Source organism: Ruditapes philippinarum, unplaced genomic scaffold (assembly GCF_026571515.1).
Source record: "Ruditapes philippinarum isolate M1 unplaced genomic scaffold, ASM2657151v2 ctg397_1_1_1_1, whole genome shotgun sequence".
Taxonomy (NCBI): Eukaryota; Metazoa; Mollusca; class Bivalvia; order Venerida; family Veneridae; genus Ruditapes; species Ruditapes philippinarum.
Genome location: NW_026857638.1, coordinates 114,145 through 133,862, shown reverse-complemented (window position 1 = coordinate 133,862; position 19,718 = coordinate 114,145). Strand labels below are relative to the sequence as shown.

General features: G+C 31.2%; 2 protein-coding genes across 3 annotated transcripts in view; one reads left to right on the top strand and one right to left on the bottom strand.

The window, feature by feature from the left end:
- LOC132750443 (ubiquitin carboxyl-terminal hydrolase CYLD-like) overlaps window positions 1-13,925 on the bottom strand; it is a 25,643-nt gene extending 11,718 nt beyond the window's left edge. Inside the window, exons 1-6 of the mRNA XM_060740432.1 lie at window positions 13,352-13,925; window positions 12,503-12,760; window positions 11,716-11,848; window positions 9,714-9,730; window positions 4,494-4,781; window positions 403-830 (exon numbers count right to left, since the gene is read on the bottom strand). Of these exons, the coding sequence (XP_060596415.1) occupies window positions 403-830; window positions 4,494-4,781; window positions 9,714-9,730; window positions 11,716-11,848; window positions 12,503-12,760; window positions 13,352-13,795 (1,568 nt within the window). The 5' untranslated portion in view covers window positions 13,796-13,925. The remainder of the gene's footprint in view (window positions 1-402; window positions 831-4,493; window positions 4,782-9,713; window positions 9,731-11,715; window positions 11,849-12,502; window positions 12,761-13,351) is intronic.
- Window positions 13,823-19,718, top strand: part of LOC132750438 (peptidyl-prolyl cis-trans isomerase 6-like) — an 18,713-nt gene continuing 12,817 nt past the window's right edge. Inside the window, exon 1 of one of the 2 annotated variants that reach the window (XM_060740423.1) lies at window positions 13,823-13,943. In XM_060740423.1, coding sequence (XP_060596406.1) covers window positions 13,857-13,943 — 87 coding nt within the window. In that variant the 5' untranslated portion in view covers window positions 13,823-13,856. Of the gene's footprint in view, window positions 13,944-14,058; window positions 14,221-19,718 lie in introns of those variants that run through there. The other variant, XM_060740424.1, reaches the window with a different exon arrangement.

The window sequence follows — 19,718 nt, the reverse complement described above, 5'->3', positions numbered from 1 at the left end:
TGTATGGCCTGTGAGAGAATTCATGAGAGGTCAAATCAGCATACTTTTCACAGGTCAAGACCACCTGACCTAAAGGTCAAACATACAAACAAACCTTATCATATAATACTGCAAAATCATTATTTTTTGTGTGGCACTAATTTTCAAAGTTACTTGAATCCACAAATTAAAAAAATTCCAATGAAATTTCATTTCATCTGCTGTAAGGTTATTTTGCAACCCATTATTTACATTTTACCTTTTGGAAAAATGAACGGACAACAAATTTAAGCACCCATGAAATTGTTTTCTGTGACAAAACAGCAAAAATCGGTGTCCACGAAATTAAGTGAATTCACAGTATTTACACATTTAACTTTGTCTATCTCTTAAAAAAAAAAAATGTTATCAATTCTAAATTACCTTCTTAATGGATTCACAATGCCTTCTTTCAACACTTGCTGAACCTCGGTATATTCCTTTAAATCGGCTGACGTTTTTGGACGATGTAATATAGAATCAAATACAGTCGTAAAATAGAACATAGCTAAAAGTGTAGCGTCCATATAACAAGAATTATGATGACCTTGAATTCCACGACCTTTCCCACAGACAAGACTTATATTTTCTAGGGAGGTAGGGGGCGAAACAGTTCCAGGTAAATCGGGAGTCTCTGTGCTGCCAAAGTTAATACTTCTGTCCGCAGAAGGACTTCTCATTTGACGTTCATCCATGAAACGTTTATCTTTGCGACATTTATATAATGGTACAAATAATCCTTTACGAGGGGGACAATTAAATAACCTATGGCTTCCGAACGTTCCGTCTGTTCCAGCGGTCGTCTCTTCCTCCTGAAATTATAATGTAACAGTTGAGAAATTATAATGTAACAGTTGAGAAATTATAATGTAACAGTTGAGTAATTATAATGTAACAGTTGAGAAATTATAATGTAACAGTTGTGAAATTATAATGTAACAGTTGTGAAATTATAACGTAACAGTTGAGAAATTATAATGTAACAGTTGAGAAATTATAATGTAACAGTTGTGAAATTATAACGTAACAGTTGAGAAATTATAACGTAACAGTTGAGAAATTATAACGTAACAGTTGAGAAATTATAATGTAACAGTTGAGAAATTATAACGTAACAGTTAAGAAATTATAATGTAACAGTTGTGAAATTATAACGTAACAGTTGAGAAATTATAACGTAACAGTTGAGAAATTATAACGTAACAGTTGAGAAATTATAATGTAACAGTTGTGAAATTATAATGTAACAGTTGTGAAATTATAATGTAACAGTTGAGAAATTATAACGTAACAGTTGAGAAATTATAATGTAACAGTTGAGAAATTATAACATAACAGCTGAGAAATTATAACTTAACAGTTGAGAAATTATAACATAACAGCTGAGAAATTATAACGTAACAGTTGAGAAATTATAACGTAACAGTTGAGAAATTATAATGTAAACAGTTGTGAAATTATAATGTAACAGTTGTGAAATTATAACGTAACAGTTGAGAAATTATAATGTAACAGTTGAGAAATTATAACGTAACAGTTGTGAAATTATAACGTAACAGTTGTGAAATTATAATGTAACAGTTGAGAAATTATAATGTAACAGTTGAGAAATTATAATGTAACAGTTGAGAAATTATAATGTAACAGTTGAGAAATTATAATGTAACAGTTGTGAAATTATAATGTAACAGTTGTGAAATTATAACGTAACAGTTGAGAAATTATAATGTAACAGTTGAGAAATTATAATGTAACAGTTGTGAAATTATAATGTAACAGTTGTGAAATTATAATGTAACAGTTGAGAAATTATAACGTAACAGTTGAGAAATTATAATGTAACAGTTGTGAAATTATAACGTAACAGTTGAGAAATTATAACGTAACAGTTGAGAAATTATAACGTAACAGTTGAGAAATTATAATGTAACAGTTGAGAAATTATAACGTAACAGTTGAGAAATTATAATGTAACAGTTGTGAAATTATAACGTAACAGTTGAGAAATTATAACGTAACAGTTGAGAAATTATAACGTAACAGTTGAGAAATTATAATGTAACAGTTGTGAAATTATAATGTAACAGTTGTGAAATTATAATGTAACAGTTGAGAAATTATAACGTAACAGTTGAGAAATTATAATGTAACAGTTGAGAAATTATAACATAACAGTTGAGAAATTATAACTTAACAGTTGAGAAATTATAACATAACAGCTGAGAAATTATAACGTAACAGTTGAGAATTATAACGTAACAGTTGAGAAATTATAATGTAACAGTTGTGAAATTATAATGTAACAGTTGTGAAATTATAACGTAACAGTTGAGAAATTATAATGTAACAGTTGAGAAATTATAACGTAACAGTTGTGAAATTATAACGTAACAGTTGAGAAATTATAATGTAACAGTTGAGAAATTATAATGTAACAGTTGAGAAATTATAATGTAACAGTTGAGAAATTATAATGTAACAGTTGAGTAATTATAATGTAACAGTTGAGAAATTATAACGTAACAGTTGAGAAATTATAACGTAACAGTTGAGAAATTATAACGTAACAGTTGTGAAATTATAACATAACTGTTGAGAAATTATAACGTAACAGTTGTGAAATTATAATGTTACAGTTGTAAAATTATCACATAACAGTTGAGAAATTATAACGTAACAGTTGAGAAATTATAACGTAACAGTTGAGAAATTATAACATAAAAGTCGACATACCACCTAACATTACCATATAGTAACATAGAACTTGACATTACTTTAGACTACCTGACATTAAAATTAATACTTTCTTTATAAACACTCTCCACACTACTTTATACTACCTGACATTAAAATTAATACTTTATCAACACTCTTCTTCATACTACTTTATACTACCTGACATTAAAATTAATACTTTATCAACACTCTTCACACTACTTGAGATTACCTGACATTAAAATCAATACTTTATCAACACTCTTTCCACTACTTTATACTACCTGACATTAAAATCAATACTTTATCAACACTCTTCACACTACTTTAGACTACCTGACATTAAAATTAAAACTTTATCAACACTCTTCACACTACTTTATACTACCTGACATTAAAATCAATACTTTATCAACACTCTTCACACTACTTTATACTACCTGACATTAAAATCAAAACTTTATCAACACTCTTCACACTACTTTATACTACCTGACATTATAATCAATACTTTATCAACACTCTTCACACTACTTTATACTACCTGACATTAAAATCAACACTTTATCAACACTCTTCACACTACTTTATACTACCTGACATTATAATCAATACTTTATCAGCTCACTTCACACAAATAAATACTGCCTGACATTAAAATCAACACTTTATCAACACTTTTTACACCACTTTATACTAGCTAACATTTAAACCAAACACTTAAAACGTCTGAAATAAATATCATATCTTGATATTAAAATCAAGATAACAATTCCTCAACAGTCTTCCAACACCTTATTTCCTGACAGTTAACAAACACATAATATGTTATCTGACATTACAATATTCAATTTACAAACATATAATATACTACCTGACATTACAATATTCAATTTACAAACATATAAAATACTACCTGGTTAATTATTGATTTCCATTTCAAATGAAAATATTCATACTTGTAAGTTGAATGAACTGCTTTAAATAAAATGACATACCAAATTTACTAGGTACTCTAGTAATTATGAATCTTTATGCTTGCCTAGCATAAACATATACATATATACATAATTTAATTTTGTATATGATGATTTTATTATAACCCTTAAAGTGACATCATGGTCATTTTTTAAGTGTCAAGTTGAGTTGAAATAGTAAATTATTTCAAAAGATTGTTATTATCATGATGTTTGGCCATTAAATGATGATAAACGTGTATGATACAATATAAAACGACCTAAAATTATAAAAAAGACAGTCCCAATTTAAAGAATTGAGCATTATCGATACATACTGAATGATAATTATAGAAATTTCCGTTTGACACATGGTTTTTTTTCCATAGTCAAATATGAAATTGCACACAATTATTGAAAAATGTTTTTCTTACATTTACCAGTTTATTCAGCATTTACACTTGGATGAGCATAATGGTAATGTCAGTTTAATGCAATGCAAAATCAATGTCAAACAAATATCATGTGTACATGTATTTCCTATTGTGAAAAATATTCTTAAATGAGCCGCGTCATGACAAAACCAACATAATGGGTTTGCGACCATCCAGACCAGCCTGCACATCCGCGCAGTCTGATCAGGATCCATGCTGTTCGCTATCAGTTTCTTTACTTGTTATAGGGTTTGTAAGCGAACATCACGGATCCTGATCAGACTGCGTGGATGCGCAGGCTGATCTGGATCCATGCTGGTCGCAAACGCATTATGTTGGTTTTGTCTTGACGCGGCTCAAATATATATACCATTTCAAGTCCTGCTATCAATTTTTTTGGTTCTTTCTGGTCTGGTAGATGTCCAATCCACTTGATCAGGCCATAAAGCGGCTTTGTGGACATGACCTCCACCAGAGAGCCTAGTCCTAGCTCTGGGTCCGGTTCAGGGGACGGCTTGTGACGTGAATTATTACCTTGAGATCCTTGACCTGTCAACACTTCACCTAGACCCTCGTTCAAATACTCTGAAAAAATATAGATGTTTAAAATTAACAAATAATCATCATTATATTGAACTTTTAAAGCTAACTTGTTTTGTTTGTTTTTTTAAAAAGATTTTTGAAGCACCCTTTTTTCTGAGATAAACAGATTTATAGCTGTTGATGATATTTTTAATGTTTTTAGATGTCTTGAAAGATCTAGAAATAGCCACCTTAGTTCAGAAATAGGATAACACCTTATATAATTTAATAGGAATTAACCCCCCTGTTATTACACTAAAGTGACAAGATTTGAAAACCCTTAAAAGTATTTGAACAGAACTATAAGAACATTTTAAAGCATTATCGGATACAGTTAGTGATCATTTATATAAATATACTATAATAGTTTCACAAAAATACAAATTCATATATATTTGTAGTGATGGCATATAAACAGAAACAAGAGGGCCATGATGGCCCTGAGGTCGCTCACCTGTATATAGGCCCCCGAAGCGGAGCCAGTTTAAACCCCAAGGCTTTTATTTGAACAAACTTGGAACACCCATTAGAAGATGTTTCATGAGTTTCATAAATTTTCACTACACACATATAATGAAGAACAATGACCTCCTTCTCCCCCCCCCCCACCGGCAGGGCCAATTTTAACCCAAGGGTTTTCATTTGAACAAACTTGGTAGACACCCATAAGAAGATGTTTCAAGCTAAACATCTAAGCTCTAGCTCATTGGGTTTTTTAAAAGAAGATTTTTTAAGTTTTTACTATACACATATAGTTAAAAACAATGACACCCCTGGGGCGGGGCCAGTTTTGACCCCAGGGCTTTTATTTGAACAAAATTTGTAGACACTTACTAGAAGATGTTTCATGCTTAATATCTAAACTCTAGCTATTTGGGTTTTTTCAAAGAAGATTTAAGTTTTTGCTATACACATATAAGGAAAATCAATGACCCCCGGGGCGGGGCCAATTTTGACCCCAGGGCTTTTATTTGAACAAAATTTGTAGACACTTACTAGAAGATGTTTCATGCTTAATATCTAAACCCTAGCTATTTGGGTTTTTTCAAAGAAGATTTTTTAAGTTTTTGATAAACACATATAAGGAAAATCAATGACCCCTGGGGCCGGGCCAATTTTGACCCCAGGGCTTTTATTTGAACAAACTTGGTAGACACCCATTAGAACATGTTTCATGCTAAATATCTTAGCTCTAGCTCTTTGAGTTCTTTAAAAGAAGATTTTTTAAGTTTTTACTATATGAATATAGGGAAAATCAATGACCCCCTGGGGCGGGGCCAATTTTGACCCCAGGGCTTTTATTTGAACAAACTTGGTAGACACTCATTAGAAGATGTTTCATGCTAAATGTCTTAGCTCTAGCTCTTTGGGTTCTTTAAAAGAAGATTTTTTAAGTTTTTACTATATGCATATAGGGAAAATCAATGACCCCCTGGGGCGGGGCCAATTTTGACCCCAGGGCTTTTATTTGAACAAACTTGGTAGACACTCACTAGAAGATGTTTCATGCCAAATATCTAAGCTCTAGCTCTTTGGATTTTTAAAAGAAGATATTTAAAGTTTTTTCTTTCGGTTGCCATGTCAACCAGAGTTCTGCATGAAATTAAATTCTTTGAACAATTTTTAAAGGTGACCACCAAAGGAACATTCCTGTGAAGTTTGGATGAAATTGGCTTAGTGGTTTATGAGGAGATGTCATTTAAAGTAAAAGTTTACGGACGGACGAGGGAAAGGAAAAGGACGAAAAGCGTTTACAAAAGTAAACCCTGTATTTTTGTGACGGGCGGCAAAAAAATAAACAGAATTTAAATTTGGGAAAAGTAAGAAAAATTTATGTGATATTTTTTAAAAATTCAAAAATTTTGAAAAAAAATGCATAGAAGTATCATACAGTGTTTCTTTTTTACCCTTACAATTCTTATGACTTCTCCTTTAATTATGCTACTGGCTGATTTAAGAAGAAAGTGGTCCAGTAAGACACCAGTGAAAATAAATAGAGGATATTAAATAGTGAAAAGTTAATACTGAATTTTTTTGGGACGGGGTTGAAAAAATTTTTTATTATGCGAGTTGGCGACCCATAATATTGTTTTTTTAAAGGATTTCAAAAAAATTAGTAAGGAATTATACAAATTTTAATTTTTTTTTATCAAAAACCCGAAAATAAAGACCTTTTTTAAGGGTTGAAAAAAGATCATTTTTTTTTTGAGGGCCCCCTATAGTTTAACGTTATCATTTAGCGGCGTCTTGTAAACGCAATGACTTAGTAAATATTTTCAGGGGGCGTGCAATCCCTTTATTTACGGAGTCAAAATCGGACGGGTGTGTGAAAAGAAAAAATTTTTTCCCCTTCATTTGAAAAAAAAAACCCGGTTTAAACCCAGGTGATGCCCCCCAATTTTTTGGGACAAAAAAAAGTTCCCTTTTTGTTTCAAAATTATTTTCCTGTAAAATTTCCCAAAGTGAAAAACCCAAAATTTAGGCAAGAAGGAAATTTTTCGCACTGCTCATCTTCCCAAGTGATATTTTATCTTACCTACAAAGTTTCATATAAATATCTTCTTAATTGTTTCAGAGTTATTTCCCATGGACAAAGTTAAAGGGTAAAAATGAACAAAGGCAATAACTCAAAAATTAGGAAGGCAGAGTTACGGTTTTTCTTTAAAAAATACTGGCAATTACCCATAATTATCATACAAAAATTTCATGATGCAGTACCTTTGTTGTTACAGTTATGTTCCGGGACAAGGAAAGCGGGACAAGATGGACAGACAAAGCGGCGACTAATTTGCTCACCCTTTGGGGAAGCATAATAAATTTAAACAGGTAAAAAAACAGAAAAAATGAAAAATTGCACTTTGTTCTTCATTCAATATTTCCCTAAACAAAATTATTTATTTATAAATAAGTATATAATAAAGATATCTCATATTTTCTAAATATTATAATAATATACTTATATAAGATATCACTTTACCTTGTTTTGATTTGAATATTCAAAAAAAAGGGAAATTTACCCCCTTTGAATCGGGGTACCCCTTGCGGGCGGGCAGGGGGCCCCCTTTTTTTAAATTTTTTTTGGGCTGGGGTTTGAACCATAGCATCCCAAACAATTAAAAACGGGTTTTTTTTTCTATTTTTGATATCTTGTTTGCTGGTAACCCCCGTCGGGCCGGGAACCGGGGGATTGCTGAAGACGTGTTTTCCGCCAGATACGTCTCTGTTTCTATAATTTTTTTTGTGTTTTCCAAATACCCCCAGTTTCAGTAAATGAGCAAATTTCCCCGGTTTGGGTCATTTTTCATTTTGAAAAAAACCATTATTTTTCTTTATAAAAGGAAAAAAAAAATAAAAGGGATAATTATAATAAAAAAATTATTTGGGGTCTGTAAGTGAGGGGTTTCCCCAGGGGACAAAGGCCAATTTTTTTTTTAATTTAATTTTTTGTTTGTTTTGGGTTTTTATGCAACCCAAAAGATATTCATAGGAAAAGTTCCGTTTACGTGAAAGGGCCCTAAAGGTGCCCTTCTTTTTGATTTTTTTTATTAATGTCGATAAAAAAGGGCTTTAATATGGTTCATTATTTTTTTGATAATTTTTTATCCCCAGTAATAAACCCATTTTATAAGGGGGATTTTTAAAAAAGGGCAGGGAATGACATATTTAAAAAAAAGGGAAAAAAAATTTTGCTTTACTAAAATTTTTGGGGAAATAATTTTTTTTACAAAAACAAAATTTTCATGTACAAATCTGATACGAAAATTTTTTTCAAAATTGACATTTTAGTTTTAAAAATTTTTTGGTCATTTAATGTAATAAATTTAAAGGGCCCAATTTTTTTCCCATTGTAAAAAATTTCTTAATAAATCTTTTTTATTATTTTTTTTTTTGGTTTTGCTGTTGTTTTCTTCTTTTTTTTAAAGTTTTAAACATCATAACATTTAAAATAATGTTTAAATGAAGTCATTAAAAAAAAATTAAAATTAAAAAATAAAATTGTATCACAATAATAAACTATGGCAGTATTTGTATTGCAATTCTTTGTATTCAATATTTCATAATACACTTTATTTATAATTTATTTATAATTACATTAACACATTGAAACCTAACATTTCAAATATTTAACATTCATTTCCTTGTTTCAGTTTTGGGTATATAATCATTATAATATTTAACATCAAGCTTTATCTATGTAATTTTAACAACATGCACTATTTTTCTTCCTTTATACAAAAGTACCTTTTTCTGTTGTATGGCTGATAAAATGCTGACCTCTGTCGTAATATAAAGAGATGGGGAAAAAAAACAAAACAACCAACAACTATTATTTCACAGTTGCAAATTATTTCTGTTAAACAAATGATTAATAGTTGTTAAGTACAATAGTGTAACATAGTTTGGTGACCTTTCTGTTGAAAATGTGTCAAGAGTAAAATTGTATACATATGCATGCACACAGCATTAAATGGAATACAGGTATTAGTTACCCGCACTCCAGAGCATGCCCAATGATTGCTATTTTTTGCTGGGGTTTACTTATTGTTGACAACAGAGTAAAAGGGATAGCGGGGATAGTAATATAATATTCAGATGCTCGTTCAATTTTGGTTTACTTTTTTTTTTTCTGGGGTTTTATATTGTGACAACAGAGAACGCGTTTATCTGTTTTTTTGCTTATGATAAAAAAGTGAAAAGAACATCCAAAAACACGCCCCCTCGTTACAAATCAGATTTGCCTCGTATTTCGATGCTCTTTCTATTATGTCTCTACAATTTCAATATCCCTGAGTAACATCATCAAAGTGTTAGTTTTACAGAGTTTTACAAATAAATATGGAAAAATGTCGGAAAAATATTTTTTTTTGAATAATAACTGAAACATATCGATAGTGTGAAAAGAGGCAGAGAAAAAGTTCAGAAATAATTTGATTAGTTTTGTCTTTTTGCCTTAAAGGAACACCACAGAGGTTCAAAAGTCTAAAAACATAAAATTTAATTTTCTTACATTGATCAGCTGAGGCACTTAAAACAGCAAGGTATGCAAAATATTATTAAAAAATATATACAGGAATAAATTAAAAATCGTATTTTTAAGTTATTCTTAGCCCATATCAATTTTTAGTCATTTTTCACAATTAGAATTATTTTTCTGAAAAAAAAAAAACAGAGTGAGTGAATTATCAAAAATTTACACCCAAGTTATTGATCTAGATCTACATAAAATGGAAATTAACTTCAAAAAAAATTTTGCCAGTCTTGTAGTTTCAAAAAACTTCAATGGGAGTTCCCTTTAAAATTGTTTTAAAATTTCAATATCACTTTTTTTTACATCATTCTAATTTCTGAGGGGTTTACAATGAAATGGTTTAATAGTAATATCCCCTTTAATGGGCCAAAGGCTACTTTAAAAATTTTTTAACATTCTTATGTGGCTGTAGTCTATATATGTGTTACAAATTGCCTAATTTAAGAAATGACCTCTTGTAAACATAAAAAAAACCCCCTATAACCCAAAAATTTTTTATGTTGGTAATACTTTCAATATAGGATAATCTATGCTCATATTTGAAAATAGTGATAATTGAGATAAAATCTTTTTGTAAATATAAAAAAAACCATGCTTTGTTTAAACAAATAGTAGATATAAAGTTTTTTTTTAAACCAATTTTAAACTGTAAAATGGCCCAAAATTTAATTTTAAATTATAGTGTTTTTTAAAATGGCATTTTTTTTTTAAAGGGAAAGACCAAATTTACTTAAAATCGGAAAAAAGGAAAATTTGAATTCATCAAATTTTTTTGTAATTTTTTTTTCAAATTTGACATTTTTCTGTAAAAACTTCAAAAATTTCAAATTTAAAATTTTTGTAAAAAAAAAATATTTTTAAATCAAAAAGATGGGGCTAGTTTAACCCGTAATTTTTTTCCCGTATTTTAACCAGCTTAAAATAGGGGGTTTCCCCCTGACTATAAATTTTCCCCCCAGAATTTCCCTTTTATTTTCCCCCGAAAATTTCCCCGTGCCTTTTTCACCAGAGAGCCAGGGCTTAAAAGCATCTGAAATTTTATATCAGGCTAGTTTATAAATTTAATTGACTGACTGAAAAAAACAAAACTGTCCTTATACATGCCTCTGCTATGTACATGCATGTTAAAATTAAAATGAAAATTTTTTATAAAATTAAAGAATTCTCAGTTGTTGGAATTTGATTTCAGATTTCCCACTTTTCTGATTATCACGTTATATTTCCCCTTCAGACAGCCATGAGTTGTTTTGAAAATTTGAAAAAAATCACTGGTATATCTTTCAAATTTGGCAACATAATTACCACTATTGGTTATCATGTGCATTTACCATATTTCAAAATTTCATAACAAGATTTTTGCCAAATCAAGACTAGATTATAAAGGCTGTCTCTGAAAATATACCTACAGACCAGTTGTTACCAATATCAGCATCTTAGTTTTCATTTCAACCAATTTTATTTCAAAATCTTCTTTTTGATCAATCAACAGTCCTTTTACCAAAAAACAAATAAATTTTCCAAAAAAAAGGGTTTTTTATGGGTTGGGAAGGGTTTTTTATCCAAAGATATAAACCCGCTTTCCCAAAAAATCGCAGTTCTGGTTTACCCAAAAAGATTGCGGGATTTTAGGGGTCAATATGCATTTGGGGCAAAAATATAGCTTTTGGAGGGGGAAACAATCTTTTTTTCGGTGTAATTTTAAAGGGTAGAGTTGCAAACCCCCAAAAACGAAAAATGTGCGTTTTTCAAAAAGCATGGTCCAAAACCCGCCTGCGAAACAGCACAGTCTGATTAGGATCCAAAGATGTTGGCATGTCTTTTTTCTTTTACTTTTTAAAGGGGTTTTTAGGCGAAAACCATGGGTCCCGATTCCAAAATGGGCAGAAAGCAAAAAGGCTGGTCTGGATCCAGGCTGGAATTTCAAAAGACTATGTTAAATTTTTTTAAAAGGTGCGGCTTCATATATACAATATTCAAATACCTGGTCTTGATTCATTCATATACTCCTCCTCTTTCATTAAGCCCAGGATTGGAACAAGAGATGCATGGTTCTGCTTCGCTGTGAACAATCTTTGATCTCTATATTTTCCTGTACCAGAACCCACCGGATTATCCTACAAAATATTCAGCAAAAAAATACACATACTGTTACAGACAAAATATAATGCAACTGTCAATCTATCATAACTCAATGACTTTCAGATTTATCACAATTATCAAATCTTTTGTGTTTTCATAGAAAAAAAGATATGAGCCAACTGTTTGCATCAACACTGTTAAACATAATTATTAAAGAAATCATAACCAAAAAGGATTAATTAAGGAACTCAAAGACCCATTTTTGTAAAAGTTTAAATTTTTTAAAGGTCATACTATGGGAACATTGATAAATTTTGTTGAGCATTCAACTTCAAGATAAATTATCTCCAATATTCTAGTGTCAAAATTTAATGTACTAGAAATAATATTATAAAATAACAAAATTGCTTTCATTAGCTAAGCTTATTCTTTACTGGCTTTAATAAAAAGAAAATTAAGATTAAATAATTTTTAGAAAAAAAAAAAAACGAATATTGCTTTCAAAGTTTACATTTTTTAAAATCATAAATAATTTATTTAAGTTTAAATTTTATTATTAACAAAATCTTCAGATTAAAATTTGTTTTGTTTAGAAATTGAAAATATTTCAAAACGTTATCAAAATTCTTCCGACAGTTATGTCATTATTTCAGTTGAGTCTGTGTAGAAGTTCCAATCCACTTACAAACCCCTGTTAGGGCCATCGTCACTTTATCCAAACAATATTTATCAAACCCCTTTTTAAGTCCATATGCATTTGCTTTTCCATATTGACTGTACACGCTAGTACCACAAGCCCCAGCCGGTTCAGACTGGCGCTGTGGTGGTGGAAGACCTTTGTGTTGACGTATTCTGTGGAGACCTACAAATAGGGCTGATTCTGAGGAACAAGTGAAGTATCGCTGATTTCTGAACAATCCATCACTGTGGCCTTGACCTTTATTGTACTGAAATAAAACATTATAATAGAATGATTATAATTACTATGATTCGTTTTTTTTTTTAAATTGCCAACCATGTATTGACACCCATTAACATTAATGTTATTGTCATAAATCATTTACATCAAATTTAATAGATGCAACAGTTAATTTCTTACCTGAGATAATAAAGAAATGTCTTTTTCATTGTTACAATTTGCCATAAAAATTAAGTAACTTGGTACCCACGAGGGACATCCTAAAGGAACTTTATGTAGGACCATACTACTACTACTTAGTACTAGTCACAAAAAATTTCATAGGTGATATCTTTTCTCGGTTTGACATAGAACCTGGGAGCATGGGCCTAGTGGTTAAGGTGCCAGCTCTGCCTCTCAACCCAAGGATCATGGGTTCAAGCCCTAATCGGGTCACAACCATGTTTCTTCATATGATACTAGTACTGGTTGGTTCCAGGAAGTAGAGTCGAAAATGATCAATATGTAAGTTGCAAAAACTTTTTTCGCAATCAAGCATAATTAAATAAATATGTTTAAACCAATATAGAACAAAAAAAGTCTGTAAAATGCGTCAACTATAGACTAACTGGTATCTTACCACAAGCTCAACGCCAAAGTGAATTCCACTAACACCTTGTACATGGCCCCTGTAACGTAGAATTCCTATTAAATCCTTTGCCGAGGCTTTATCATAAACTTCTACATAATCTCCAACTTTTAACTTTTGTCCTTCCTGCATCCATTCTTTATTCAGAAAGATTTGATACCGATCAGCACATGTTGGTACACTTATCAAAAGTTCATATTCTTCTTTGCTGATCTCATTAAAGTCATCACGGTCACAAGTCACCTCTACATCTTCCTGGTCTAGAGTTTCTAATACAAACTGTAAATGATTACTTGAATTTTTGACAATATCTAAAAACAGTAAAAGTGTGCCTGGCAAAATTTCAACCTTTGATGTGGATGATTTCAGTAACTTCTTCTCTTTTTTCTTACCAAGACATTTTGCTAACAAAATACAAAATCTTTCACTGGACATTGTATAAATCAATACTTTCTGAAAATATTACACATACACCTAAATTAGGCACAGTCCCATCATGATAAATCCAGAGGAATTCCAAAAGGAAATTCCCAATTCTAAATATAGATTAGTAACAAGAGTAAAGGCGGAAGACAGTTTTCAAGTAATATTTCGCTTAATTATCTTATTATCCTTGTGTTTTAATTTTTTTTTTGTTACGTTTACACTTTTTTAATCTTCCTGAAGGCATCAGCATAAAAAATCATAACGATTTGTTCATTTACTTCTGAATAAAAACGGGACGTTTGAGTTTGATGACGAAACAAATGTAACAAAAAGCTGAAAGCGTCTGTCGAACGGAGATGATTCAACGTGGAAAAATGAATTCTTTGTTGTCATATTTCGTGTTTTTGACAGTTTCTTGTTTATCGATAGAAACAGTATGCATGTTTATTACTATTAGTTGAATATTGTGACTTATTAAATAATAAGTGAGAAGAACTTGTCTGTAGTAAAAAGTATCCGAGTTGATGATTTTTTTTAATGTTTCGCCCTCGTACCATTTCACCACAAATATATTCCCACCTTGTAGTCTTGTCAACTTTTTAGGTGAAAAAGGCAAACAAATATTTCTTCACACCATATGTTTCAGGGTTCTTGGGGACGCTTATTTAAAACACATGTTTATTACAGCTGGACGCAAATATTTCAGAGCAAGGATTCCACGTACGCTTAATTTTGCCTGGGTACGCATAAACATTACCGATTGTTCACAACCACAAATTCACAAATGTGTCAGCGCGTGTCAGTCGATAGGTAGGCGGTCCTATGCACATCGACCCGTGAAGCGATTAGCCAATCAGCGATAACGGCATTAACGCTTCCGATCATTATCACGCAATAGTGATCAGACTAATGTATACACGCGCTGTACAGTACATGTAATTACCAGATATAACACAAGGTGATAACTTTATATCTTTGATCAATAGTTGATTGGAAATTAGCAAATTTTACCGACAAAAGGATAAAATTATCGACTATTTACGCCGCAAGTTTAAAGACTGTTTTCTCAAATTACAAATGATGAATGATTGTCATATATGTTCGGCATTATAATGATTGTCGAATATTTTCGGCATTTTCTAGGCACAATTTTGCTTCAGTTTTATTCTTGCAAAAACTTTCTACATGAGAATTTAAGATATTGTGCCGAAATGCCAGGTACACATACGCTTTTCTTTGAAAAAAAAAATGATCCCGAACATCGGCGATTTCACGTTCGCCAGAAACCCTAAAATTTCGCAAAAATTCTCGGTTTCCAAGCCAAACATGCGAATGAATTGTTTCTTTATTATTTAATCAACATTAAATCTTTAAATATCGATCTTCAATTTGCCCCCTTTTGAAGATATTTGCTAAAACAATTGTCGATCGGATGAATCTCTTACACACTGTGTGAAGCTGTACATGATTTTCCTATTCATTCCGCTAAACGCTGCCTATATACATTTACGTTTTTTTTACTAATACAAACTTTTTGTCTTTAGAGTGGACTTTCTTAACCAGAATAAAATTACATTTGGTATAAAAGTGAGAAAAAAAATGATTTCCATGTGTTGATGCATTATAATGAAATAATTTCATAATAAATATTAACAACAAAACAATAATAATTATACTATGTAGTTCAGAGTTTCTTTTGAATAACTATAAACCTTGGAAGTCTCTTGAAGATAAAAATATCAGCAATGCTATTGTGAGCATTGAATGACTAATCTGTATATTGCGACGCGCTTTTGGACTCCAACTTTTTCATGGTTGGGAGTCCATGGACTCCATGTTTTAAAGTCCTAGTGAGAACCCTGATGTTTTATGAAACAAAATTGTAGGTTTAAGGTTTTATTAAAGTTTTATCACCTTTAAATTAGGGCTGTTATTGATGGACAATTTTGTATTGATATATCGAGAGACAAATATCGACGATATATTGATAAATCTACTTTAACTGTAGATTCAATTAAAAACCTTTAAATGTGTGTTATAAATTGTGTTCATGGTGTTATGCATGCTTGTGTTAGACTACAAATACTACAAACTAACAGAAATTTTCTTTTTTCTGTTATTTTTGCCACTGACATTTGAAAACAGAGTTTTTAAAGTTCAAGTTAGCCTAGAAAACTGGAAAAAAGTGACTTCTCTTATAAGGCAAAATTGAGAGGAATATATTTACTAACAGAAATAAATAAATTTTGGCTTGTATCCATATTTGAAAATGTGTATAGATATTGTATCGGATGATAAATATCGATGATATATCGATATAGCAATTCAATATCAGCCCTACTTTAAATAAGAAAATATTTGAATTTTACTTAAACATTTGTAGGCTATTTGGTAGGAAATACAGGTTAATATTAGTCAAAATATATTGACGTGCCGAAGCTTGATTCTGAGATATTTTCGTTCTGGGTCAGAATCTCGCTATTACAGTAGAGGCGAGATATTGCTGTCACAAGGTGAGGATAATGTGCAGCATGACCGGGACTCGAACCCAGGACCCTAGGAATACCGTTCTGCAGCTCTACCGACTGAGCTGTCCGGCCGCTTACACATTTTCTCCCCAATCAGTGAACAGTTCTGAACCTAGACATACTCCCCTGTAGGGGTGTAACAATACGGCAAAATCCGTATTGCAATATATTGCCTTTTTTTTCCAAAGCGTATTGCAATATATTGCAATACCTACATTGTATTGTCATAAACCGCCTCCGTGGTCGAGGGGTTAGAGTCGATGACTTCTAATCCAGTTACCTCTCTGGCGTGGGTTCGATCCCCAGGAGATGCTTTGGTAGTTTAGCGCGGAGGAAGGTAGTCTAGTACTGGTGTAACTCTCCAGGAACGATGATTAGGAAACTACTCGCCTATATGACTGAAATACTGTTGGAAAAAGGCGTAAAATGAAAACAAACAAACAAAAACCTATTGTCATGTATATGTTTTGATGTGAAGATGGAGTAACAGTATAATTATATTATTATTATATGTATATATTCTAAGTAGAAACTTAATAAAAATGTAAGAACTAAATAGAATGTAAAGTGTCACACAATTTTTTTGTCCCCGTCATAATAGGGTCAGGGATCCATCCGCTATTTCACCTTACAAGTTTTCTAACAAACAATATATACAATATAATATACACAATATGACAAGGACAACATAATTATGTAAATTGTAAATAATAATTATAAAAATAATGCATGGGCTATAAAATTATGACATGCTACTTAATAATGCAACAAGATTAATAGATATAATAAATATAATCAAATACACATAAGTATTTGTTTTTTACTCATATATGAGAAAAGATATAATTATATTAATATAAATTCACATTGAAAAAAAAAAAAAAAAAAAAAAAACACCAAAAATATTGTTCGTATAGAGGCCTGTATGTACGTTTCTCATTTAGGTTGTCTGATTATATTTTAAAAATCTTTTATGTTGCTATAATTTCCTTATCAGTATTCTGATATAAAATTTAAGGTTACTCATCATCAAGGGATAATTTTTGAATAAGATTTTGCCACAAATTATGAAAAGAAATTACATCTCCATTTAAAAAAGCTATATATTCTTGCTTTTTTAATTGTTTTTTTATGTATATTAAAAACGTATTTATATTTAAGTAATTTTGACAGTTTTCTCTAAATTTTGTTTTATAAACATACTATTTTGCTAATAATGTTACAAAATTCAAAATATAATGTTTTCCATAATACGAGAACAGTATGCCTTTAATGTCAGAAATATCAAAATCGACAAAACACTTATCTCTAAGCCAGTCTTTCAATTCTAAAAGAAAAATATTGGTATACGGGCATTGATAGAATAAATGTTAAATCGTTTCTCTATCAATGTTACAATATGAGCATAAATCATTATCTCTAATACCTATTTGATGTAAAAATATATTTGTTACAAGAATTTTTTGATTAATCTTATACTGAAAATCTTTCAACTTTATTTCTTTCACAGTATTAAAGCTTGTACAATAATTTAAAAACTCCTTCTGTGATATAGGTCCTACAGAATTTACCCATTTGTTAGGAACAACTAAAAGTGTCACACAATTTGATAAACAAAACTAGTTGTGTGTGACTTTACACATCTGGGCAGCTTATGTAAATAATGCGGCCACTTATTGACTTTTAAGTGTACTAGTTGTCCGATATTTTTATCTTACGTTAGCGCCAATAAAATTTGCCAATATAAGATTTTATTCGCAATTTGTACGAAATTAGAAGGCAATTAATTGAAAATTATGCTTTTTATAAAATAACATTATTCCAAAAATCGTACGGCGGTACAAAATTTATTTTTTCATATTGCAATATATCAGTATACCAGTAAACCTTTACACCCTTACTCCCCTGCTATATTGAAATTCGTCCTCCAATTTCACAGAGTTACAGAGCAATGTAAATTAAACTATGAGCTATATCAGTCACGGCCCCACGTTGGGCACCATATGTCACAGGGTGGAAAAAATGTGCTGCCTAACCGAGACTCGAACCTGGGACCCTCGAAATACTGTTCCGCCGCTCACATTTTCTCTCCTAATTAGTGAACAGTTCTGACCCGTGACATTGTCAAGACACAAAATAGCACAATGTCTCATCATGCAGAACAATTAGTTGGACAAAGGTTAATATTTGCAGCAGAAATCAATAATGAAGATGTCACAGGGAGAGAAAAATGTGTAGTCTGACCGGGACTCTAACCCAGGACCCACCCAATACTATACCACGGCTCTACCGACTGAGCTGTTCAGCCGCTTATATATTATATCCCCTAAATAGTGAACAGTTCTGAACTGCAACAAAGATATTTAAGGATAATGAGGTGATAAAGAACAATTGAGCCGTGTCATGACAAAACCAACATCTGCGCAGTCTGATCAGGATCCATGCTGTTCGCTGTCAGTTTCTCCACTTGTAATAGAGTTGGTAAGCGAACAGCATGGATCCTGATCAGACTGCGCGGATGCGCAGGCTGGTCTGGATCCATGCTGGTCGCAAACCCATTATGTTGGTTTTGTCATGACACGGCTCAATTTATTTATTGGTGAGACATTGTAAGGGCCAGGTAGCTCAGTCTGTTAATTCTGGCACCATACTTAGAGCTGTGGTAGCACATAGGTCTAAGTCAATTCACAATGTTGCCATTCTCCTTAATGGGAAAATAGAAATTCAAGTACATATTTCGGTATAGCAAGGGAGTATGTCATGTTATTGATAATTATGCTCACATGATTAGGAGAATGTAAGTGGCACAGTATCTACATGTAAGAAGGGCTACTTGTTCCAATAGACCTTGTTTAATATGTTTATCATGAATTTATGATTCACATGAGAAATTTTAATTGTCAAGGACACAGAACCATCTAAGAATAATTTCTTAGTTTGCCATTTACTGTCTAGTCTAGCCCTAGGTTGAATATCTCTGCTAAGGTTTGAGCCTTACTATAAATTTTAAATTGCTCCAACAATATTTGACAGAATTTTTTGTAGAACTTAATGACTGTCTTTTATTTTTAATCTATTGTAGATTTGCATATAGTAACCTAACAATGTGTCACCTAGTTATGATAGTAAACCTGCTAAATTTTTGTAATGGATTTGTTCTGCTTTAAATTTGGAACAGTCCATTCTGAGTTTATTGGTTTACAATCTCAAAATTTAAAGATAATGAGATCCTAACAGGATAGACTCTGATTACTAGACTGCACGTTAAATTTAGTGCAGGTGGGCATGGTCAACATGTAGATCATAAAATACTTGTTGTAAAAGACATAAGAAAAAGAATTCTCAATACATGATGAAGTCATTCGTTACAATTACATAATAAATGATTGATTTTTTTTTATTTC